Source organism: Calliopsis andreniformis, unplaced genomic scaffold (assembly GCF_051401765.1).
Source record: "Calliopsis andreniformis isolate RMS-2024a unplaced genomic scaffold, iyCalAndr_principal scaffold0048, whole genome shotgun sequence".
In the NCBI taxonomy this organism is placed as follows: domain Eukaryota; kingdom Metazoa; phylum Arthropoda; class Insecta; order Hymenoptera; family Andrenidae; genus Calliopsis; species Calliopsis andreniformis.
In genome coordinates this window covers 4047980-4075266 of record NW_027480457.1, presented here as the reverse complement: position 1 = coordinate 4075266, position 27287 = coordinate 4047980, and the positions used below count along the sequence as shown (strand labels likewise).

Sequence of the window (27287 nt, the reverse complement as noted above, 5' to 3'; positions counted from 1 at the left end):
TTTTTCAAGCAACCGAATTCTCTAGGTCAACGGATTCTTTTAATGTGTTTGTCTCGTTGACATACACGAATTACTCTTCGTTCCAGAACATAGTACTAACTTTGAGACATCATTACTGCAAAACAAAAGCAGAGTAGACCCTATGTTATAGGATATTTTGTGATCCAATTGGAATGATGAAGATGTAAGAATACAAGTATTTTTTCAAAACTACTCGTTGCATGGTTCAATTTCGCATAAAACATCAAAAAATCGTTTTTATTTTGTTACAATGCAAAAATCCAAAGTTCTATTTTAGCCGTATTTAATATTTCGGCTTATACAAAAGATCTATCAACATTTATTTGAAAAAACAAGGAAGATATACTACTTTTAATGTATCATTTAAACAAGTAGATGTTTTAAAAAGATTGTTTACGTAGTTGTACTTGTCGTTTAAAAATATGCAATTGTCAAATTTTATAAAAATTGGAGATCCACACCTCGGGATGTTCCTTTATAATATGTAATAATAATTATATTATGAACATTTGTTTGAAAATACATATTTATTAGATAATTAAATGAACAAATAATTTTTTTATGTAGAAGTATAATTTACATATCTACATTTAACTTTAATTGACCTAACTCTCATTTCAAAGATTCTATTATGTACTTACTGCACTTAATAAAATATAAATTATTCATTTATGATTATACATTAAAAAAATTATGTATAATTACTGATTTATTTCAATAATACTTAAGCGGTGAATGATTACAATTACCATGATTACTTTAATAATCGATCACAGACGTAATCATAATACAATTAGATAGAGCTGAACTCTGGTCGTAAATTCTGGTTGAGCGAATTTCTATCTTTGAAGAATGTCAGCTGACAAAATCAATTCAATGTTAGTTGAGAATCTAATCGGAGTCTTGGCCGAAAATTTGACCGGAGTCCTGACCGAAGTCCTGACTGGAATCCTGACCGGAGGTTTGATCGGAGTTTTGACCGACTATAACCGCTCATGCATTCTGGTTGTCCAAACATTTTGACCGTTTCTTTTGGTCAGAAGATACGGTTGAGACGAAACCCGTAACCGGTCAAGCTTCTGAATAATCCCGAGAGCGACCCGTCGTGTTATTTTGGCCGACTCTCTGACCTGACCCGTGACTGTAATCGTAATTCTTTCAGTATCGACTCCTTGGCCTAAATCAAATCTGAGATAGATCATGGTTAGATTGGGTACTATAATAGTATGTTGTAACAATTTCATTCATTCGTCATGTTTTATTAAATGCAATATCTTTCCAATTTCGTTTGGTAAAAACCATTTAGCAATCGACGAGCAACGAATGACTAAAATAACATTCTGAGAGTTACTCAGGACGGTCACTTGTATGATATTAAGGTCAACATTTTAATAAAGCATTTATAAACTCTTTGCTGTACGATATTTTAAGTGTATATTTCTACATATAGGGCACACTAGCGAACTTTATACGGTCAGCTGTAGAACAGCTTTTATATTGCATTTATAAAGAAGCCTCCCAAATACCGTATACAGTCTTGAACTTCTTGACTCTATTGATAATAAGGATTACTCAACACATCATACTTCATCTTTCGTAGAATTCGTCCAAACAGTAGGGTACTTGTCCTTGTTTCTGTGCTTTCAAATTAAAATCACTTATAAAAAAAACTTCAACATGTAGGACTACAAAAAAGTATTACACATTTAATAAAAGCTCTTGTGTTATAAATAATTTTAATCCGAAAGCATAAAAACAGAGACGGACGCAGAAATAGAATACCCTATAACTTCAATCTTTGTTATCCGATGTAGTGAAAAACATCTTCGTATCTCTTTACTTTGTTCGAATAAATTTTGTTCATCTATTATTCTAAATGTTGTACATACTTCCTCAATGATACGATATAATATTCAGAAAAATGTTAGTAATTACGACAAATAATGTAATAAACGCAGACCAAAATTCAAGTGAATAAAAAATACATTATGAACTGAAATTGCAGTTGATAATTCATTCTGTATAATATGAATACCTATACAATTTTTTCTCGTTATAATCTTCTGATATACTAAATATTATTAAAATATCGTAATAACTTTGTCACTATATTCCTCATTTCTGGAAGTTACTTTGCTTATATTTCGCTTTAATGTTTGAGACGATAAAGACGAACTGTCAGCGAATAAATTAACCTCAGAAACTTACCAGTGTAATTTAACAATTACATTTGTTTGTACTGTGCCGTGACTTTCTAACGAGTATATATGAATACATACTGTATAGCTTTATATACAACATACATATATTACTTAAATAAGTCGGTTTGTGAAACGTATTTGTGTCAATTTGTAACGCATAACGTGGAATAAAGACTTCTCTCAAATCAGTTTCCTCACGTGAATTAATTATGAGTAGAATTATAGGAATCTGTTGTGAAAACAAAAGTTATAATCTTCATACTACTTTAAATGCGTCTACAGTTTACAACATGTACATTTTTGTCATATAAATCTTAACGAAAAAAATGAAGATTTCTGCTATAAAAATGGAGGAGGCTTAATGAGACATTCAAGTTTAAACAAAACTAGTAAATTCTTTCATTTATGGCATTTTTAAAGTAAATGTACTGTCATTTTATCTTTATCTATATCTGTATTTATATTTGTTTTCTGGCAATCTATTGGAAGTGTGTTAAACTAAATTACATACTACCACTAAGTATACAGGGTGTAACAAAAATGTCGCAGTTCCTTAAAAGGGGTGATTCAGGGGGTGATTTGAAACAACTTTTTCCTTAGCGAAAATGTAAGATGAGGCTTCGTTAACGAGTTATTAACGAAAAACACCGGCCAATGAGAGCGCGAGTTTGCCGCCCGAGCGACCGCGGTAGCGTTGGGTACGCGCTGGGCGCTACGGTTGTACTCCGAACAAGAAAGTCGACATGCGTCGAAGGAAAAGCATTAGTATGAAAATATTTGCATAACGTATAAACGAAAAAGCAATGCAACAAAAGAAATGAACGGAGAATTGGAGAATTAACGTTGAAGATAGAAACGTTGAAAGTAGTCTGCGTTAGATTTAAAAAATAATAATCATTAATGAATTAAATGCAATTCATCTGTAGTTTGTAAATCTGTGTCACTGGGTCACTGTATCGATACTGGTCATCGACCTCTGGAATGGTTTATGGCAGGGTAGAATTTTTCCAAAGAAGCTCCTTGTACCCCCCACGTAGTTTAAGCACCTCAGACCTTCTTTGTTCGGACACTCCGAGATCATGTCTCCTTCGAAACCAAAGCAATAAAGCCATAAATTACCTAAACGCGTGCCCTAGCATAAACCATTTCGACGGTCGATGACCAGGATCGGTACAGTGACCCAGTGACGCAGGTTTACAAACTACAGGTGAAGTTTGTTCTCTTCTTCCTTTATTTTTCGTTGTATTGCTTTTTCGTTTATACGTTATGCGAATAAGAGATTTACATATTCGTATTTTTACGTTGCACGTAGTTTTCCTCGATTTTAAGTAATTATTCATTTCAAGTGATAAACAAAAAAAGGACTCGGTGTTATTTATTATGTCGCTTTCAGTTTTCATACTAATGCTATTTTCTTCGATGTATGACGACTTTCTTGTTCGGAGTACAACTGTAGCATCTAGCGCGCGTACCCAACGCTACCGCGGTCGCTCGGGCGGCAAACTCGCGCTCTCATTGGCCGGTGTTTTTCGTTAATAACTCGTTAACGAAGCCTCATCTTACATTTTCGCTAAGGAAAAAGTTGTTTCAAATCACCCCCTAAATCACCCCTTTTAAGGAACTGCGACATTTTTGTTATACCCTGTATAGTCGTACGACGCAATACTTACTTATCGCTTACAGCTTACAGCTTTTGCGGTACCATAATTAGAGTAGGGATTATTGATTATCGATACTTTATATATCAATAATATTGTTAAGGTACCAATAAAACGAATAGAGAGCATTCTATTAACTGAAGTAAAACAAATCGCAAACGAATTTATATATCTTATATATTGTATTTACTAATTTAGTAAAACGAATTTATCGTTCATGTATATATTCGAGAAATGTGTATGCATATATGTATATATACACATATATACATTTTTTAAATTTATTCATACTTTATTAATGTAGCTTTGTTCTGTAGTCAAAATTGCACCTTTTTCACTGTCCTATTAATTCATACGCTGGCATTTGTATCCATTATCAAAATATTGTTTATGTTGTTCATTGCCAGTTGTATATTGAGGAACTGAATCACCCTAACTGAATGTTTATCTATATCTAAGAATGAAATCAAAGCTGTAGAATTAGTCTTGAAAAAGCAACAAGCGAGTCAATATTAGAGTTTTACAAAGACAGCGATTAAACAGAGAGTGATTTTAAAGAATAATTAATTGTTATATTTTTATTATTAAGTTTTGATCTTATATTTTGTTTGTTTTATTATCTTTTTGTTTTAACGATAATCCCAGCTTCTCTTGCGTCTATTTGCTTTAACGATATCTTATCGAATTATCAATATCATTCCGATATTATCAATATTTATCGATATTTATATCAATTGTCTCACCTCTAATCATAATTGTAACGTGAAAAATTAAAAGTAGCACACGTATGCAGTCCTTTTGTCCAAGTGTACATATGTTAAATTAATGTATCAAGAAAAATTAATGGAAAAGAAATATCACGAAATCGAACTTAAATTTTAATATCTCGAAATCTCTTTGAAATTTACAATATATCTTTCCATAAATATTTATGGACGCAACTGACGCAAACATCTATATACAGGTCGACCACGTAAACTTAACAGACCTCACAAATCTTATCCTGACTAAGCAGAATGAGAAGAGCTGTTTAATGTCAGTATATTATTTAGCTACGAGTCTGCTCAAGAATGCATAGACATAGATCCTTAATTACTACTATGGACATTGATTGTTCATTTAACCATAATTTTAAAAGCAATTATAATACAGAATGTAACAAATACATTAGATCACGTTTAAAATCCAATAGCGTAACAGGTCAAGATTTTGTTGCAGGAAAATGTTCGAGATCGAGTAGGTTTCAATATATTTATTTGACTTAAACTGAATCTCGAGATTATGAGTACCGCTCATTTAAATTTAGGCGAAACATATCAATTGGAATTTAAACGTGCACTACTGTACATATTTAAATTTTTTAAGGGGTTGTAGGAGAGCGTGAATGGCACAGGAAATGTTTATGATAGAATATAGTACTTTTATCCGTTTTGCGATAATAATGCATTAATATTTGGAGTATAATTTTAAAACGGGGTGCATACCATTAAGATATATACATTGTAATAAGTTGTTGACCGCGCCTTTTGACTATTCGAAGAATTATACAGGGTGTCCCAAACTAAGTGCAGGAGCAGGAAATGGGAGATTCCTGAGGTAATGCTAAACAACATTTTCCTTTGCAAAAATATCCTCCGAAGCTTTGTTAACGAGTTATTAACGAAAAACCCCGACCAATCAGACAGCGCGAATAGCGAGCGCTCGGCCGACCAGCGACAGGGCACAAGCTACGCGAAGCGTCTGCTATTCACCGTGCTCGAGGCTTGTACAAGAAACTCAAAATGTATACGACAATGCTCAATTTCTCCTAAACTATTGGATGAAAAATTATGAAAAAAATTAAGACCACGTTAGCTATTGAGACATATATTATAGAATTTTTTCAGATTTTTAAATTAATTATCCAATTTGTAAAAAATAAAAAATAAGAAGAAAGACTTTTAAAATGCCGATGTAGTAAAGGAATGCCATAGTAAAAAAAATAAAAAGCAATGTTTTCGTAGTTCTTACGGATTATACGTTATTTTATTGTGTATTAAAACATTGAAAACTGTACAATAATACTTATTTCATAATGAATGAACGAAAATTGGACGTATTAGTTGCTGTATTCGGTAAACAGTACGGAAACATTGATTTTTATTTTTTTAATTATGACAGACCAAGGCAAAACATGTTTAAGTAAATTGAGATTAATAATATGACTCTAGTAAGACGAGTAATTACTATCAGTAAAACTCACTCATTCGGAGAGGACTTCACCTGCTGCTTGAACACTCACTTCATTAGGTCGTTGTGGCGATCCCGATCATTGGGGGTTGATGCCCAGGTAGCGCTGATCGCAGGCATCCAAGACCACAAGAAGAGACCTTGCATTTACAATACTATGCGGGCACTAACAATAATCACGTCACTAAACGAGCACTTGACCTTTTAATGACCGACAACCGATTACTTTGAACTGTTCTGCGGCATTCCGTATATAAAAACAAGATGTTACACAGTTCGGCGGCGAAATTACGATCGATACTGACGATTTTTTCCGAAATCTCTTTCCTCGTGCCCTCGCATCCCTCCAGCGCGACTTCTCGGGGTGTAGCTTCGTCAAAATACTCGAATTTGATTTGCTAGCTGACACCAACAAGGTTGGATCTTCCTCGGTTACTTTTTTTAATGGAGGTGGTAGTCTCTCCTTCGAGTCGAAAAAGTCACAAGCAAATTCACGTGGAAAAGGAAAGGCATATCGGATTAGCGTAGGACACCGTAACGAGTGTCTCGCAGATGTGGCCGTTTATGATCACAGGTATTGCCTTGCCTAGATCGAAGCAGCCACCCGTACCCGAGACCGAAGGCCGCGAGGGTCGCGTCACGCTTACCATGGAAGTCCTTTGGATGTATTCGGACGGATGAAATATGGAATTGCCCGTTGTTAAAAAGCGAGTTAGGAAAACTCTTTTGCTCTTAAACATTTGGTCAACGAATGTCTGGCAGAGACTAATTCGTCGCTGAATCGGGGGTTAAATACATCAATTGTATTCGAATCCCTTTAACTATTTCGACGTCTGCGTCTTGCGACTGAGGCTTGCTTTTTATCACGCTCCACATGTAGTGACCGTACATTTTATTCTTATTGTTTGCCCTGCTATCTTTTCAAATATTTTTATGAAACAAAATTGAAAAAATAAACAGATATTCGTGAAAATATTCCGAAAGAAGAAAAGTATTGCCATTGTATTGAATTTAATTTCCAAGTGGTTTATAAAGGAGGTCCTGATTTTACATGTACCTAAATGCATTTACGTGCATGTAAAAGATCCAGCAAATCTTTAATACATGGGTAAGCCTCCCCTATAGGTCGAAAAGGTTTACGAAAATTCGGGAAGAGAGAAACAAACATCGGATGATCACTGTGTGTGTGTGCCGTAATAAAATGTACGCCGGTCGCAGGACTCTGATATTGAAGTAACTAAAGAATGAGAATACAATTGCCGTATTTTCTCCTCACCGACGAGGTTGTCTGTCTATGCGAGACATCCGTTGACCAAATGTTTAACGTTCAGAAGCTTTCCCCAACTGGCGTTTTAGCAACGGGCAATTCCATATTTCATCCGTCCGAATGCATCGAAAGGACTTCCATGGTAAACGTTTCCCCATGAATTTTCTTGCGACTTTTTCGACCCGAAGAAGAGACTACCACCTCCACTAAAAAACGTAACCGAGGAAGATCCAATCTCGTTGGTGTCGGCTAACAAATCAAATTCGAGTATTTTGACGAAGCTACACCCCGAGAAGTCCTGCTGGAGGGATGCGAGGGCACGAGGAAAGAGACTTCGGAAAAAATCGTCAGTGTCGATCGTAATTTCGCCGCCGAACTGTGTAACATCTTGTTTTTATTTACGAAATGCCGCAGAACGTTTCAAAATAGTCGATTGTCGGTCATTAAAAGGTCAAGTGCTTGTTTAGTGAAGTGACCAGTGTTAGTTACCGCGTAGTGTTGTAAATGCAAGGTGTTTTGTTGTGCTGTTGTACCTGCGATCAACGCTACCCGGGCATCATCCCCCAATGATCGGGATCGGCACAACGACTTAATAGAGCAAGTGTTCAAGCAGCAAGTGAATTCCTCTCCAAATGGGTGAGTTCTACAGTGAGTTTTCAATGTTTTGATATACAGTAAAATAACGTACAATCCGTAGGAACTACGAAAACACTGCTTTTTATTTTTTTTACTATAGCATTACTTTACTAAATCGGCATTTTGAAACTCTTTTTCCTCGTTTTTTATGTTTTACAACTTTGTTAATTATTTTAAAAATCTGAAAAAATTCCAAAATATTTGTCGCGATAGCTAACATGTTGCAGCATTTTCTGTTATAATTTTTCCACCAGTAGTTCTAACAAAATTGGTCAATATCCTTCTTGTACCTCGTTTTTTATGTTTTACAATTTTGTTAATTAATTTAAAAATCAGAAAATTCCACAACATTTGTCGCGATAGCTAAGGTGTTCCTAATTTTTTTCATAATTTTTTGTCCAGTAGTTTATGTGAAATCAACACTAACATTGTCTTTTTTTTTCTACAACTTGGCTAATAATTTAAAAATCTGAAAAAATTCCACAATATGTGTCGCGATAGTTAGCGTGTCCCTAATTTTTTTCATAATTTTTGATCCAATACTTTAGGAGAAATTTGGCAATAACATGTAAAGGTCTTGAGTTTCTTGTACAAGCCTCGAGCACGGTGAGTAGCAGACGATCCGCGTATCTTCTGACCTGTCGCTGGTCGGCCAAGCGCTCGCTATTCGTGCTCTCTGATTGGTCGGGGTTTTTCGTTAATAACTTGTTAACAAAGCTTCGGAGGACATTTTTGCAAAGGAAAATGTTGTTTAGAATCACTCCAGGAATCTCCCATTTCCGGCTCCCGCACTTAGTTTGGGGCACCCTGTATGTGTGTGAAGTGTTCTTAGAGTGACAACGAGACTAATGCAATTCGCATATGTATTAACAGTGAGATACTCATGCGGTATAGTATGTACACTAAAGTCGGAGGTAGCCAGGTAGTTATTACAGTTGAAGAACTAACGGAAAAGCGTGATTCAAATCTAAATTCTATCATATCGACTCAGGCATTGCGCTAACATATTAAGTACCTATTTAAGAGTTTACAAAAATATTAAAACGGAAAAAAGTGATCACCATGGACAACGTTAAAAGTGTTGCAAAAATGTATTTGAACAGAACGAAGAAACTTTTATAAAAGAGGCATTCGAGAATTAGTTGAAAGATGGCGAAATATTTGAGAAAGTCACGGAAAACATATAGGGTGTAATATATATATACGTTTCAATATTTTAAGGGATAATAGAATACCTCAATTGGATCACAAAATGTCGTACAACATAATGTCCGATCTGTTTTAGTTTTGCAATAATAATGTCTTGAAGTTAGTACTATGTTCTGAAATGAAGAGCTCGCGTGTAACGACGAGACAAACACATTGAAAGAATCTGTTGACCTAGAGAATTCGGTTGCATGAAAAAGTTATGCTTGTTTCGAAAGGTCCTGAACATGTGTTAAGACCCTCATAGACACAAGTCCTTCAATGGGATTTGTATCGTAAACGGTCAACTTAATTTGGATAGTAAACTTAATCTTGATAAGCTGACTGTCGGCAATCTTTTGGTTTACGAAAGGTAAAGGCAAACATTTTCGATGTTTATAGCTTTATAAATATTAAACCATAACAGATACTATGAAATATGTTAAGACTTTTTTCTTACATTGCTCGTTAATATACCTGCAAGATTTCAAAATCTTTCGACTCGTAATTTACCGTATAGACACATTAACTTTGAAGCATTATTATTGCAAAGCGGAAGCAGAGCGAACACTGTGTTATAGGTTGTTTTGTGACCCAGTTGAGGTCCTCTACCACCTCCGGAGTATAGAAATTAATAGCCTTGATTATATGACTGTCTCGTTCCCTAGATTACAACTGTGGTTCTGTTTTCGTTTGCTAGATGTCACAATTTGTGTTCACAATCTGTGAAAGTTTGCAGCCAAAGTAGTGTGAGTACCCTTTTCGTGGTTGTAATTTTCTTGGTGATATAAGATGCCGAAGAAAGAAAGATCAAAAAAGGTGAAGAAGTTAGCTAAGACATTAGTAAAAATTCAGCAAAAAATTATAGAATTACAAGATCAAAATACCATGGTATCATCCTCAGAGGAAATGCAAGAGGAGAATCGTCAGATAGAAAAATTTGTTCCTTCAAAAGGTAGGTTGTTTATGCATTACTCGAGAATTAGAAATAGAAGTTTTTGCCACTTCTGAGAGGTTCTGAGGAAGACGAGACAGGTCCAAGATGGCTACCAATGAATTTACACTAGGACATATTGGAAATTTCTCTTATCAATGAGTTTGCACAATAGGCAAGATATATTGGAAATATGTAGCCTATGGCAAAATTGTTTTTCTGCAAACAACAAACTTTTCCTTTATAGATAGACAGGGTGTTTCCGAAGATGGGGGATATTTTTAGAGGGTATATTTTAAACACGAAAGCAATGAAAAAAATGTATGAGCATATACGTCCGAAGACACTTAGTTTTTTAGTTATACGCTGTTCTATATTGCATACGGTGCGATACTTTGTGTAACACCTATCACTGTGTGCCACTCATTCAAGAGACCGGAATATCTCTAAGCCTTGTGGGACCTTAAAGAGAACAGTACACTGTGCAGGCAAGACGTGGGCCAGTATTTTATGCAATATAAAATAGCATGTAACTAAAGAACCATGCGTTTTCAGGCATGTGTGCATTTGAACTTTTTCATTCTCTTCGTATCTAGAATCTATTTTTTAAAAGTATCTCAAGTTTTTTTTTATTTCTTACGAAAATCGAGCCGGCATTTTACACAACACAAAATAGCGTGTAATTAAAAAACTAAGCATTTCCGTACACATGTTCATATGAACTTTTTTCATTGTCTATGTATGTAGAACGTATCCTCCAAAAATGTGCTACATGTTTGGAAACTCCCTATATACACTTGTGTGAATTCAAGTGCAATATAAAAACATAAGGTTTTCCTCCTTTTTTGCTCTTACATAGAATTACCAACATCAACTGGAAATTTGCATCTTATGGTAGACGGAACATCTTCAAAAAAAGATTTAGACCCCACCGTGTCGGAGATGGTTGATGAGTAAATGCTAGAAGCCTTGAGTCAAGCCCCTAATAAGTTCGATACCTTAAACATTGTTCTGTGCATTTACCGCTTCTGCAGAGATGAAACTATTGGGTTAAAGACATATAAGAGGTCGACAGAATTGGAAACACCTAAATTAAACATAAAAACGGTGGCTACACTCTCGGCTGTTCCCCAGAAGGGAGATAAATACCTTTTTAAAAATCAAGAATTGTTAGGATCAGCCTTAATGGCGGTTGACTGAACTATTTCTGCGATTATGGAGGAGAATTGTGGCGTGGATAAGTCGGAGTTACTTGAAAAACTAAGTGATGCAGCGAAGCTGCTTCTGGAAGTCTACCGTAACCAGTCTGAAATCCGGAAGGTTTTTGATATGCCTGGGGTATCTAAGTAATTCAAGACAATATTACACGATGTCAATACTGGTAATTAGCTCTTCGGAGAAGACTTAAAGAACAAAATTAAGGAGTAAAAGGCCTTAAAAATATGTCAAGATATTAGGTCGTAGTCTACTTCGAAAAATATGCCGTCAACCAGCAAATCATTCTTAAACTATATGTTACGAAAAAGTAATTATTTTTGTTTTGCAAAACCAAATAAGCAATTTATGTTTTTTTTTCCTTTGTCGCGCCGTGAGGCAGGAAGAGGACAGATCGTATGGGAACGGTTCCGTCTTCCTGTTTCAACGCAGCATGTGCGAAGCTAAGTCGCAACGTCCGCAAGTAACAGAAATGTATCATTTAAAAAAATGTATTATTATGAAAAACAATGATCAAACTAAAGACCGATGCAAAAGAGAAGAAACAAATTGCGTTTAAATTATAAGACGCATTTAATTTTTAAATTGTTCTTCAAACCTTTCTTTTGTATTGTTAAAATATATCACTACCAAATGTCCGCGATTGAGATGATTTGATAGAACAGCCCTCGACCCAAGAAAACTTCCTAAACCGAAAGCCAACACTATAAGAGCCCGCTAGTGAGAAGGTCGCTTACTTGGCGGACAGTGCTGTTCAATGCAGGGAACCAGTACAGGTCGCGTCTCAGCTTGGGGCCTAAACAACCAGTCACCGCGAAATGCAAGATACAAAAAGATCCCAAATACTACGAGGGCCATAAATAAGGGTACGTATAGCTGGAATGTTAGGGCTCTTTAAATCAAAATGGTCCAATATTACAGACAATAGATTGTGCTTTTTACTAGATGGTTGTAGGATAGAGTTTAGTAAGAAAGTTTGACTTCGAAAAGATTGTAAATTTTCGTAGTGCTATTAGCACCTTTTTAAAAAAAGGAGTAACAGCCAAATACAATCCGGTAGAAAATCAATTTATCCCACCATATTTTTTGAGTGAAAAACCTGATGTTCATACAGACTCATTTAAAATCTAAAACACCTAAATAGGTTCATCGTGACTGAGCATTCTAAATTGGAGGATTTGCGTACAGTAAAGGTTTGATTTTCCCAGGAGACTTTATCGGTAAATTAGACCTGGAGAATGCATACTTTGCGATAGCAATTCACAATGAAAGTAGATGTTTTTAAGATTTGATTTCATGGGAAATACCTATGAATTTGTTTGTTTGTCCTCTGATTTATATACGACTACATTTATATTTACTAAACTACTGAAATCAGTGTTAAGGTTTCCTAGAAGTAGAAGTTTCCAATTGGTCGGTTACCTGGATGACATTTTATGTATAGAGAATAATGAAAAGAAGTGTTAGATAAATATCAATGAAATACTAAAATTGTTAGAGAAATTAGGTTTTCCAAATTATTTATCTCTGGAGTTGGATTGGTATAAAAAGAGTTTCAAAAACTCTGTCAGAAAGTTAGGATCTAGCTTATGTCAAGCAATCAGTTAAACAGACGCATCCAAATCAGGATGGAGGGCTATCAGAGATAATAACAGAACCCACGATTTCTCGGATGATTCATATATGGATTTACATATTAATTATTTAAGTTGTGGTGGTTCAAGTTGTGCAAACGTTTATGTTTTAGCTAAGAAAACATGGTACTGGATAGAAGTGAGAAATAATTTCTTGGTAGCATTTTATATAGCATCCAAAAAGAATAAGGAGGCAGATGATGGTGACCATGATGATAGTGAATGGGAATTAGCGAATTTTGTATTTAAAGAAATAGTTAAAAAACTTTGCAAGCTGGAAGTTGAACTTTTTGCAACAACAGCGTATAGGAGATGCAAATGTTTTCTCTCTTGATTCCTGAAACACGATACAAAGGAGATAGACGCGTTTACAATTGATAGACATTTTTTTTCTTAGCTTTTCTCCCTTTTGCAGTAATCGTAAGAACTATAATGCAAATTAAACAGGAGAATGCCTGCGAAATATTAGTAGTGCCATATTGGCTAAGCCAGCCTTGATTCCTTATTTTCCATTCGAGTCTATCCGAGGGCCGATCACTTAATATTGATAGCAGGAATGTTATTCGCTAAGCCTATCTAAGAAAAGGTGTTTCAGTCGGAATGATAGATATTATTTTAGCCTCAATAGCAGAATCAACGATAAAACAATACCAAGTATTTTTTCGACTATGGGGCTGATTTTAAGGAAAATCAGGTAGAAGTATTTAACCCAATAATAACACCTTGAATTCGCACAGATCCGTAATGACCCTGATTACTCACAAGAAGATTGGTCAACATGCTCTGGTAAATAGACTTATGAAAAGTGTATTTAAACTAAAGTTAGCAAGACCAAAGTATCGCGAGACACGATCACGGAAAATAAAAAACAGTCTACGCTTTAACTCGAAGAGGAGTTTCTTCATAATGTTGCTGAAAATCGGAGATCAGCCACGATTCGTAATGTTTCTCATTGCACAATATGACGAATATTACATGCTCAGCAGCTGTATCCGTATCATGTGCAACGTGCACTTGGTCTACAACAAGCTGATTATATTCTGAGATAAAAGGTCTGCGAATGTTTCCTGAGACAACATGCTGAGAATTCTACTTTCCTATGTTTCGGTTTATTTACCGATAAGGCAGGATTTGCAAGATATGAGATAAAAAATTATCACAATCAATATGTTTAGTCAGAAAATAACCCACATGTGAGTTTACAATCAAAGCACCAAAAATTTCCTGTTAATGTGTGGGAAGAGTTGTGGGATACATTCTCTTAGAATCAATTTTTCTCCCAAGTAGATTAAATGGCACTGTTTATCTTGATTTTCTAAGGAACAATCTTCAAGAATTATTGGATGATGTGACCCTATACATCAGAAGTAACTTGTGGTTCATGCACGATGATGCTTCGCTATATTTCCTTCGTCCACTGAAAACATTCCTCAACACCTTCGCCAACCGATGGATAGAGCGAAGTGAATCCAACGCATGGCCGCTACGGTCTCTTAAGCTCAATCCGTTAGATTTAAAGGATAAAAAATGGATTTGGCACTATTCGAGAAACCGAATCTCTAGTCATTTATAGCTCGAAAAGTAAAACTTTTCATTTTCATTTCGTAACACGAAATCTAACACTTACGATTTAGTTTGACACTCTGCAGGACAACGTCGCTACCTTTTGTTTGCATACTTCCTGTAATTCGTACCACGACTCTTACTCGTTATTACAAAGCAAGGGGTTCATCATTTTTTTTAAATTTGACATACGTATAGGGTGTTCCCCATAAATCTAAATCATCTAAATCATTTTCGTTACTGTTATAAGTAAGAAAAGTGGCAGAGAAAAATTTGAATTATTTCAAAGTGCGCATCTGATGGCGTCAAAAAGAGTTCTATCAAGGTTATTTCAGGGTTTTTCAAGGTAATTGATATTTTTTGCATATCCATATATGTTTTTTATAAGGCGATATTGTAGTCAACATCAAGACAAGTTCAATAATTTGTATATGAACGACGACTTTATTCATGTCTTTAAACATGACTTTAAAGTGACCCCGGAGGCAAACAAATGTGTTGAAATTGAAAGAATGTAAAAACAGAGTAGCTCTCATTATCGTAGTAAATGCTCAAAATGCTGATCGCCCACCTCGATAAATTTTTGCAGAAGATAGGTGAGTGCTTGAATGGCATTTTTTCCTTTTCGCTATATCGATATACATTTTATTGCTAAACTATTGAAAATAACGCTCTCAAAATGTTTCAATCATATTCTTACTATACTGTCTGAATTGTACTGAGCTGGAAACTTTGTAGAATTTAGTAAAAACATGTTTTTGCGACAACTATGTAATATGACAGGTACGCATTATTAATGATTGATAACGATATTATTGATTACATATAACGGATATCCTGTTAAGATATCGTAAAAAATGCCATTCAAGTGTCCACCTAGTAATGATTTGCTACCACGTTGACCATGTAATAAAATAAGGTGAGCTAAAGTAAATGTCCCAGTAGCTGACCACAAGTTCTAGTTTTATTTAATTTTAAGGTTAAATTCTAATGACATTAGTAAAAAATAGTATGATAAAATAGTATACTCGGCTGCTGGGATGTTATAATACAAGAATCGAAACATGCATTGTTAGGTAGTTCACGAATTGGGATATTTTACATCTTAATAGCCCGGGTATTGGAATATTTACCTTATTGCGTTTTTACATTCTTCCAATTTCAACTCATTTTTTGTCTCCAATGTCACTTTAAGATCAAGATATTTCGGTCATAGTATTCGTCTTGATGTGAACTACAATATCGCATTATAAGAGGTAGATATTAATATTCAATTCGTCTACGCTTAATAATAACAAAAATAATTTGAATGTTCCACTCTGTATAAAAAAGATGCAACTTTATGTTTCAAACTACAATTATGTCAATATTTTCAATAGTTTGTTGTCCCTTGTAGCAGCTAAGTTTTGTTGATAACGACGCTTCTTTTTTCTTCATAATGCGATGACTACGTTGATAATATGAGCTATATTTAATTAATAATACTCTCTATCCTTTTGTTTTTGTCTTCTTTTTGCTGTTCCATATGCGTCACTTCTGCTCCTTCTATGTACTTCCGTTTTTGTACCGTTGCATAACCAATGTTGGTATGCTTCTATTCTTTTCTTGCAGAAATCATTCGAATACAACATCATCCATACTTTTACCTATTGTACCCGCTAAGCTCCTCCTATTGACACTAGGTGTCTGAAGAATCTACATGCTGTACATAATTTTCAATATCATTTTTTTGTGTCTTAATATCTGTAACTGTTGATTTTCGAATATTCAGTATTCTTTATTCATATAATTCACATTTTAGAGTATTCGGATAATGAGAATTTAGATATCGAAGGCTGTATTGTATTTGTTTTGATGTTTTGAAATCATGTGGTCAATCACCGTTCATCGATTTATGCTGTAAAACTGGCTTCGTGAGAATACTAGAAATTGAGAGAATAGCCTTGTGCGATCAACATAATCAGAAAATTGTAGGATTTAGGCTGCGGTTATAGTGAATGCGTTTTCTGACGAAGTGATGTTCTGATAAATATATCTGAACTTGCCTCGCTCGTACGATAAATAGATCGGACGTATTCGTCAGAAAACGTAACCACTGTAACCGTAGCCTTTCGCGGAAAAATCGTATTTGATAATATAATATGATAATATATTTGATAATATATGGTAATATTAAAGATTCACTTGGCAAAATCGTACTACATACTTCAATGCATTATTATTCCAAATAGAGATGTACCGGATATTTTGCAATCGAACATTTTGTAGTCCTTTTAAGCTCCCTTTTAAACGCTTTACATATTTCGTATCTATATTTTTTATTACGAATATATCGTTGAATATTTTGAGCGCGTTTTTGTTCTGCACATCCTCCATCCGCATTAAAAGTATCGTGAAAATGTTCTAATCTCTCAGTCCAAAATTTCAACTAGTACCATTTGACGATCTTCGATTGCAAAAAACTTGTTTTACAACATATGAAATGTGACATAGCTCGTTCTACAATGTTTAACTGATTTGATTTCTTTATTTGTAGTGTGTCCCTAACTTAGAGTGTGATTTAACCTTATGTATACATATTTTCCTATTTTTATTTTACAACATCGAGTAAACTTATAAAGTACTGGGAAGAATTCTTCTTCTAAAAGTATTAACTCTTCGTCGGTAACATAAATATGATAACCATTATAGGTAGCAGAGGTGATCAAACACCGCAGGAAATATACCAGTAGGAATGTATGTGAAAATAAACAAATATTCGAAATTTTAACATGGCGAACATTGAGTTACCATTCTTCGGCAATCATTGTATATTTCATAAAATTATTAGTTTCGGACTGAGGTCCTGCGTCACCCCTGTTACCGACGAAAAGTTAATAATTCGAACACAATTTGGAGATAAAAAGATACAGTTCTTGTGCAAGAAATTATTCCATGACTAGTGTCATGGTTTCTAATTATTCAGTGTATAATTAGAGACTAGATCCACTATTACTGAGGTCAGTTTTTGCACTGATAGAAGTTTGTTTTTGGAAACAGTCATCTAAGAATTGAGCCATTGATAAATATAGATGTCCTTTAACTCCTGCTAAGGTGTGACTTACATCGGGATATACCTGTAAAATAAAATATGTAATTATAACATTTATAATAAAGGAGCGCTATATTACAATTACGATTTTATGTGACATGTCTGCTACATGAAGAAACAATTTTCTCAAATATAGCACAATCTCTCTTAAAATCATATTTGAATTGTGTGTATAAGAAGGAGGGTTTAGCTGTGTTAAAGGTTTAGGATTCGTCGCGGGTGTACGTAATAATACCCTTGTGTGTGTAACACTAATAAAATTTATTAAAATTCAACTCATAAAAACTATACTGTACAAGCGTACTGCATAAACAAAACATGAACTTTTCGCATAGGCGATCAGGACTCGACTGAGGTCTCTAGAACCTCTTGACCAAAGGGTCCTCGTAAAACACGTGTTGAGTTTTTCCGAACGTTACAAGGGAAAGAGAAAGTTTCCCTTGAAACGTCTAGGACGACAACGACATGTTGCTACCCAGGACATTGCTTGCTAACCAACATCTGGTTAGCATCACTAGCATTCGCTAGTGTAACGTCCCTAAACCTATGCTACGTTGTCCATGGAAGAGCGGCTTTCCAATGGACGGAAAGGTGGGGGTCCGTGTGGCGTGCGGTTAAGGAGTTAAAATCCAAGGCTTATATCTTTCTTAACAATAATTTATTCAATAATACTTATTCTAATCCTAACGTTAATACAACAATGATAACAATTCTAATCTGGTTAAATAAAATCATAAGATGATATGAGGTTATATTATATGTGATTATCTATTTGTGAGGTTATATTGAACGTGATTATAATTATCTATTAATTATCTCGATAACACAAGAGTTATGCAAATACGATATATATATGTCGTTGAACGAGAGTTAGGTTATGTAACTATTTATACTATTCGCGGTAGAGGATCCTCTGTACAAAGTGAAGTGTATTGCGCGTGTGCGTGTGCGTGTGCGTGTGCGTGTGCGTGCAATAGACCTTGTCTCGCACGCCCTGGTCGCTGTCAAAGCTATAGGTGGCTATAACCTCAGAGCGGTCTCAAGGTTTCATGAAACATATAATCTTTGCCTTAATTGCCTAAGCACCCGTAAGCCCTTCGTTGTCTTTCCTACATCAGTCGCTACCTTCGAGAAAAGACTCTTCAGGAGCGGTCTTAGGAATGGCTTCTAGCGCTTGTTGGCAGGCGTTTCGTCTGCTTCTGGCGAGTACGAACTCTATATTAAAGAAGCATCAACTACTATTTGTTAGAACGGTCGCTACCCCTAAAGGAGCGGTCTCGATCTATTAGTATATCACCTTCCTCCAAGATGTCGCCCGCGCTGCTCTTCACAGGAATCGTCGTAGTGTACCTGTCATAAGGTTACTTCATACTGAACCTGTAAAGGAGCATCAAATACTCTTGATTGCTGGAAAACGGTCGCTACCTCTAGAGGAGCGGTCTCGATCTCACTGGATGAGTATATCAGCTGCCTTCAAGATTTTCGTCTGTTCGGAACCTGATGCCAGAGCGAAGTGTGTCTCCTGCTGCTTTCGCAGCTCCTTATATACACGCTAGTTGGAGTTAGCGCATGCGTAATGTTTTATTTCCTAATGGCGGTCTTATTCTAATCGTGAATGAAATCGGACGATATACGTTGTTTTTATGTTAACATATAATTGAAACTTATTATATATGGTATAAAAATAAGGTACAAAAATATTAGTTAGTGTTAGGATAATATAATATGCAGTAATATAGTAATAAAGTATTAGAAAGATACAAATATAAAGAGAGATGGTGATAGATAGAGAGAGATAGCAATAGATAGAGTGAGAGGGAAGACAGTGGGTCGTTGCACTAGCATAAACGAAAACTCAAACGTTCGAGTCACTACAAAGGTTATTAGTTACTTCGCAGTGTTTCTTCGGAGAAATTAATGAAGGTAAATTGACTGATGTAGAAAGTTCTAGATAACAACACTCATATAGACATCATCTAAATTACATTTTTTGTATTACTTCAACTTCTTTTTCATATTATTAATCCGCCTATTCTTCCCGTAATTTCGATTTCGATTTCTATTCGGACTGATAGTTTCTATCAAACATACATTATGCATTAAGCAAACATTATGCACTGGGCGACACACGCCGTGCACGTGTCGAATATCTCAAACTTTCTATGGTCGCATTGTCGAATTCCCAGCACCATGAATTTGTACGAACTAATATTCCTCGTCGATTTCTCGACAGTCGTGGTAACGAAAGCATACTACACGCAGAAATAAAGGTTTTGGAGCTCCGCAACTTGTGTCTCTCTATTCAGAACCTGGACGACGTTATCTGTGTTTCCTACTGCCGATTCTACGACCTTCCTGTCCACCTTCTACGATTCTAGGCGATCACAGACTATTGTGTTCAAGCCGTGTTACCCAAGTGTTACACAATCAAACTGGCAATATGTAGTGAAAATGCATCTGCTGCTATTCGTTATCATAATGAACGATTTCCGTGTTGCACTTATGTACTTTAAAAAGTTTAGTCCTTTTCCAATAGAACTGACTCCCACATTCTGCGTCACATTGCATAAGAGGTCAAAACGCTTAAAACCTGATCAAAAACAATTTTCCGAAGTAGCGAATACTGTGTATATAAGTGTAATGTTCCAGTGTGCAAAGCTAATGTTAATACACATTATTTTGGTTATTTTTACACTTAGTAATTTATGAGACCTGCTCAAAAAAAGAATCCAATAATTCAAACATAGCTTTTTCTTGATTCGAACGGTGTGAGTAGATTAGATACCTCCAGGGATCGAAACCAAGGGACGAAAACTAGAATCATATAGAGAATGCTTAATGAAAAATCACTCAAGTTCAGCAATACGCATTCATATTGTCATATGTATTCTCTAGTTATCTTCATTTTTGTTCTACTTAGTGTGGAAAAGAGAAACAGAGAAAGAGAATTTTCCTTATGTTTGTTGATGATAAACCACATGTTGAATAAGTGGTATGAAATACAGCCTTAGTTTTCGAATCGTTATTTTGACATTTGACTCTCACATTAGTTGTACGCAGTGTAATCGCATGTAAATAGCAAGGAATAGCTATTGCAAAGTTGTCACGAGTTAAAACTGTAATTAGCTAAAAGTAAATACAAGGAAAAACTATTACGAACTTTATTCTGTAAAATATGAAATAATAGAATATCCAGTGTGCGATTTTTTTGGTTTGATAATGATATAGAAAACTCCAAGTGCCTTATCAACAAATGCGAAACACAGTTATCAAATACGATTGTAAGATATTTGCTACATTTATAACGGAAATGACATGACAATTATAAGGGCATTCCTTTCATTTTTTTCACACTGAATACATATTTACAAGTTTTTACCTTAATTTATTAGGGAAATCAAGCTGCCAATTTAACGCGTCACCTTTAGCATCATTATCCGAACGAACATACAATCGTAATAGGAGAATATATTGTAAACGCGTGTGTAGAACTTGTTACGAAAAATGGTCTCTCCATAAGTATCCTCCAAGACTCTGATTTTCGTAAACTAATTAAGCCCGTATTAGAGACTGTAGTCTCTACACGTACACGTAGTGGTTAATGAAAATAATATTCGGGATGCTATCTTGAGAAAAAGCAATGGAAGTACGAGACAAAACAAAAAATGAAACGAAGAATAAATTTCTTTAAAAATAGACGGAGCAGTTCTTCAATATACAGAGTGTCCTAAACAAAGTGCGGGAGCTCTTAAGGGAGGATTCCTGGGGTGTTTCTAACCAACTTCTTTGCAAAAATGTTCTTTGAGACTTTGTTAACGAGTTATTAACGAAAAACATTGACCAAACACAGAACATGGATAGCGAGCGCTCGGCCGACCACTGACGGTGCTCAAGATACGTGTAGCGTTTGCTTTCGCTGTTTCTTTTGTACAAGAAAGGCAAGATCTCTACGGTTCGGACTCCGGATGGTCACTACGTGTGCACTGTAATAAAATGCGTGACGGTCGCAGGACTCTGATACCGAAGTAAATAAAGAATGAGAATACAATTGATGTATTTTCCCCTCATCGACGAGTTTGTCTGTACGAGACATTCATTGATCAAATGTTTATCGAGAAACTTTCCCTAATTCGTATTTCTACGACGGGAACTTCCATATTTCCGCTGTTCCAATACATGGAAAGGTCCAATGTATCAAAGGGTGATCGCGACGCGACTCCTGTAGCCTTCGGTCTCGGGTATCGATAGCTCCTTCGAACTTGCAGAGTAATGCATGTGATCATAAACGGCCAAATCCGCGAGACACGCGTTAGCGTCTACTACACTAATCCGATATGCCTTTGTTTTCTTCCATGAATTTATCTGCGACCTTTCCGACCTGAAGAAGAGACTACCATTTCCACGAAAAAAGTCTGACCGAGCTGGACTCTCCATCGGTCATGCTAACTGATAAATCGAATTTGAGTATTTTGACGAAGTGACACTCCTACGAAGTCGCACTTAGAACGATGCGAGTTCAGGAGGAAAGGAATTTCGGAAAAAATCGTCAGTATCGATCATGATTTCTGCCGCGTGTAGAACCTTTTCTTTTTTTTTTGCCGCGGAGTGCCGAGGCAACGCAGTTGTCAGTGGTTAGGAGATCGAGTATGTACATAGATTTATGTATAGCTTACGAAATGCTCCTTTTTTCAGAGTTTTCTAACACGATTAGTATTCATTTTTCAACTTCACGGCGAAAATCGGGTAATGTGAAACGATTGTAACAGGACACTAATAAATATGAAGTACAGTCTCATAAAAGATACCTCCATACTCTCCAAAATACTACAACTTCATTATGACTACCGATGAACGTGCAGGTTTATTGAAGGTAGAGCAAGATGACTGTAAATGAAGTATTTGCATAGTCAATATTTATGAGACTAGTAATATTATTATGGAGTTGCTTCTTATTTCTTGATCGCAGAGTCAAGTATAAACTGGCATGAGTACTCCGAGTGCTAACATATATACAGGGTGTAAAAAAAGTAATAGTCATAGCTTCTAGGGCTGAAAGTAGATCTCTGAATCGGTGGACATTTAAAAAAAAAAAAAGAGATTGCCGTGAAACTGTTTATAATAATGAAAGAAATTCTTAAACCTTTTATTACATAGAAGTGTTCTATATGTCGAGCAGAAAGAAAGTCTAAAAGGAATCATGGTCCGGAAACGCACAGAAATGAGAATGCGCGGCGCCACTCCCACAGAGCCCAGCGCGCGCTTGATGCACACGGACACGTGGAAGCCGGCCACACAGTCCTCTGGCGTGCGCTACGCATCATTCTATATTATGGTAGAATTAATTTCAACAGGCGGCTCAGGGTCACTTAGCCCTTCACGCGCCTTTCTGGTGGGACAGAGGAGTAAGCTCACGGATATTCCACACGTGCGGCAAGTGCGTCCGCGCGCACGGGGAACTGCTGCGGTGGGGGAATCCACTACAAAGGCGCGCAAGGGGCTGAGTGACCCTGAGTCGCCTGTTGAAATTAATTCTACATAGTACGTTGTTGCGCCTAAGAGAGAAACAGACGTTTTCGCTAATTCCTTGCAACGCATTCCCGTGCCCGCAACACACACATACATATTCACACATATGTATTTGTTTCTCTGATCAGAGTGGTGGGGATCAACCGGCGAGAGGCTTTCACTGAGACTACTGTTACGTACCGAACAGGAAAATTTTTGGATTTCTCCTTTTTTGGTTACTACGCCGGCTAAAATGTATCACGATAATGCTTTACATTTTGGAAATTCCTGATAGGGCATATTCCTAGGCTTTGACGTCCAAAATTCAAAATTTTATAATTGTTTTCAGTCGCTCTCTCCTTGGAATCATCATCGCAGATCGACGCAGTGTGTGTATGTGTGTGTATGAGAGCGTGGCGAGTGTACGTAGGTGCATATGTGTGCGTTCTTCTGAAACCTCGAGAATGTAAACACTAACATCTTTGTCAAAGCAAGAAGCGTTGTACATTGACATTCTAAATTTGTGGGTTCTCATAAGCCAGAATCAATGTAACTAATCTCCGTTTCACAAGAGAAAGGACTCGTTTCGCGTAGTCTGTCGCCATTGCCCCGACTGACTTCTCCACGGGAGTGCGTGAAGAACCCCAATGGTAGAAAAGACTCCTTCGTGTCCCTATCCTGCTCTCTATATACGGTGTCATACATATAACAGATTTGGTACATTTGTGTACAGGCGTTGATCGCAATTGCTTAACAATTTTACTGGAATACCTTACGCCATTTCTCACTACTCATCAATCCCGTAATACACATACATACGTGCACTCGATACATTCAGTTATTTATAAGCAAAATTGTTGCATGAACGACAGAAACTGTTTTTACTTAAATATTTTCAATTAACCAGGGTTGTATTTAGATTTTCGTAATGACTACCTTACAAACTCTCTCCCCTCTCTCACATACATATATGCATTCATACATACAAACACACGCATACTCGTTTGCACACACACACAGACTTATTCACATTCACTGTGGATTAACGGCTCTTCTTCGCTGTCCGCGTTTCCTTCTTCACTTTCCTCTCCAATCAATTCTTCCATAATTTCATCAATTTCTTAGAATCGCCTTCCCACTTCTTCGGTATGTTTCATAAAATTTTTCCATCTGGTTCTATCTGGTTCATTCCTATTATTGCCAATTGTTTTACATCTTGCAATTTATAACTTGTATTATTCAGCCGAATGTAGTTTTTCATTAGGGACCATGACATTTCGATGGGATTTAATTTACAATGATAAGGTGGCAACCTTAACACGATTTTATTGTTCCCTTTGGTGTATTCATCGACAATAAATTTTGAATATTGTGGTTTTATCCCATTTACTATTGCCATTAATTCAATTTTTAAAGAATTTTCAGGTACAGCTTCACCTTTTGACTACAGCCATTCCACAATATTTGCTTTTGACCAACTCTTTGTTGGGCACTTTTCTTCTTTTGTCGAGTGGTACGGTGCATTATTCATTACGATGACGCAATTTTCTTCTAATTTTTGTAAAACTCCTTTAAACCAGTTAAAGAAATGCTCGCTATTCATCTCGTCGTGGTAATCGGCGCTGTTTCTCTTCGACTCGAAGCATAGTAAACCTTCAGGTACAAACCCATCTGTTAAGCCGATGTGGAGGATTATGAAACATTTTCCCTTGCCTGTGGCTTCGGGAATACCCGGGGGCAGTTGATTACTTTGCGCCTGGTTTACCGATACAACCGCCGTGTCCTGCCAAACATTTTTGCAGCAGTCGCCTGCGTTTACCCATGTTTCATCCAAATAATATATTTTTCTTTCTTCTTCTCTATATTTACGTATTTGTCTTAAGTAATTTTGACGCCATAAAATAGTATCGTTTCGCTCTGTTAACGCATTAATCCTCTTTCGCGCTTTATATCTAAAATTCAAATTCTGTAATATTTTGTATAAAGTGGTGCAAGTGTAATTCGGCAGCTCTGGATCGTTAGTAATGTCCACCAGAATTGTTTTAAGTGTTGGAATCTCTTTCCGAAACCAAAAATCATGGATTTTACTTCTTATTGCAATCTTCGTAGCTTCGTTGGTGAGTTCGAAAATAGTGGTCCTCTTCTTTTTCTTATGAGGTGAATTAACTTTTCTCTCTTTTTTGTAAGTGGCGATTGTTCGAACAATGGTATTCCTGCCTATTCCAGTTTCCATCATTAGTTCCTTCATGAGCGCCTCGAATTTCATTCCCGGATTTCTTTCCTTTTTTGCCGTATACAGGCAAATCAGCATTTTCTTTTGTCCACTTCCAACCTACTATGAACATTTTTTGAATAAAAATTAAACTGGGGTTATACAGTAATGTTGCAGACGAGAGCCGTTTCGTCTACACGGACGAGAGCTGTGGTTTATCCCCACTACCTCGTTTGATACGTGCCGCCGAGAAACCAATTCTTGGAACCATCGCGTTCGAGCTCGACGCCCGAGAACAAGGACGTCATAAAAAACAACGATAGCATTAGGGATTTAAATAGGAAAAATTGAAGTTTCTTATTCGCAAACGAATTTTCACGCAAGTAACAGCAGTCGATTCCTTGTGCTCTCCCGATTAAAATGATGTCAAACACGACATGATTCCGATTATTTTTAACAAAGGTACATAAAACTTGGTTTGTAGAACGAAAGGTCATGCTCGTCGCGTTATGTAAACAGACCCGGGCGCGGCTCTCGTCCGTGAATGGTAGTCGATTTTAAGTACGACCAGTCCCGAGCGCTGCTCTCGTCCGTGAGTGGTAGTCGATTCGACGAGCGCGGCTCTCGTCGTAGGGCTAACTCCCTATTATTCCCTCATATTTTTGGGTTTAATTATTTAATGACTGAAATTATTAAGAAAATGAAAGCGTAACACAAAAAGTATATAAGTTCCGTTTTAAATGTTTAGAAATTTTTATTTTTTTATTTTCAATATCTTCTTTCCGACATCGATTAAATATAATATACATAAATTCTGTTTGTCATTTTTAGCTCGTAAAGAACTGATAGAAAAGTAACTTTGACGATTCTCCGTAACCGTCGCAGGGTTCCAACCTTTATTACTTAAATATCTTTATTATAAATAATAGGAATCATGTCGTATTTGATATCATTTTTATCGGGAGAGCACAAGGAATCGATTGGTGTTACTTGCGTGAAAATCTGTTTGCAAATAAGGAACTTCAATTTTTCCTATTAAATCCCTAATGGTATCCTTGTCTTTTCTGACGTCATTGATTTCGGGCATCGAGCTCGAGCATCGACGGTTGAGCGAGACCCTTTTTTTTGCTTCTCCGGTCGTGTGCCAATTATCTCGGCGACCGAGAGCAACGGAAGCCGAATCGACTACCAGTCGCGGACGAAACTCGCGACCAGTCCCGAGAGCGGCTCTCGTCCGCAACATTACTGTACAATGAAAATTATATAAAATTATTATAGTGAAAAACGAAAAATGAAGTTAAATGATAAAACACTAATACTAAATTAAACGCACATAGTAAGAAAACATTAATAAAATAACACACGAAATACTTATTCTAAAAAATTTAATACTAATCAGAGACTTGAGGCTTTCAGGGCCGGGCATCATACAATTCTCATTGTTGAAGCTTTCCTGGTGTAAGCCGTGTCCAGTAGGAAGAGATTTCCCGAAGTTTCGCTAGCATTGCAACTGGCTTCTTCAGGGGGTCGCATACTCTCATTCCTGCGTATATATTATACATTTTATAGCGCCTAAACGGTGCGTTTCCGGACAATGGTTCTTTTTAGACCTTTTTTCTACTCGAAACATAGAACACATTTATGCAAAAAAAGATTTAAGAATTTTTTTCATCATTATAAACAATTTTTGCGGCAACTTTTTTCTTTTTAAAGGTCCACCGATCCGGAGATCTACTTTCACCCTTAGAAATCGTGACCATTACTTTTTTTATACCCTGTACATATCAATTTTCATGCAGAGGTTCAGTGAATACTGATCTATCCTTGTTTCGTCGCAGAAAGGAAGTTATGACCAAAGGTTTGGAAACCATCATTCGATTTTTCCAGACATCTGGTCATTATTCGAGCTCGTTCCATGCTTGGCCGGAAAATCGTT

The 27287-nt window shown here is 36.2% G+C and overlaps 1 protein-coding gene across 2 annotated transcripts in view; it reads right to left on the bottom strand.

The window, feature by feature from the left end:
- Positions 1 to 17513: 17513 nt before the first annotated feature.
- Dpp10 (Dipeptidyl peptidase 10) overlaps positions 17514 to 27287 on the bottom strand; it is a 289344-nt gene continuing 279570 nt past the window's right edge. For both annotated transcript variants that reach the window (XM_076391730.1, XM_076391731.1), the window contains exon 16: positions 17514 to 17659. In XM_076391730.1, coding sequence (XP_076247845.1) covers positions 17516 to 17659 — 144 coding nt within the window. In that variant the 3' untranslated portion in view covers positions 17514 to 17515. The remainder of the gene's footprint in view (positions 17660 to 27287) is intronic.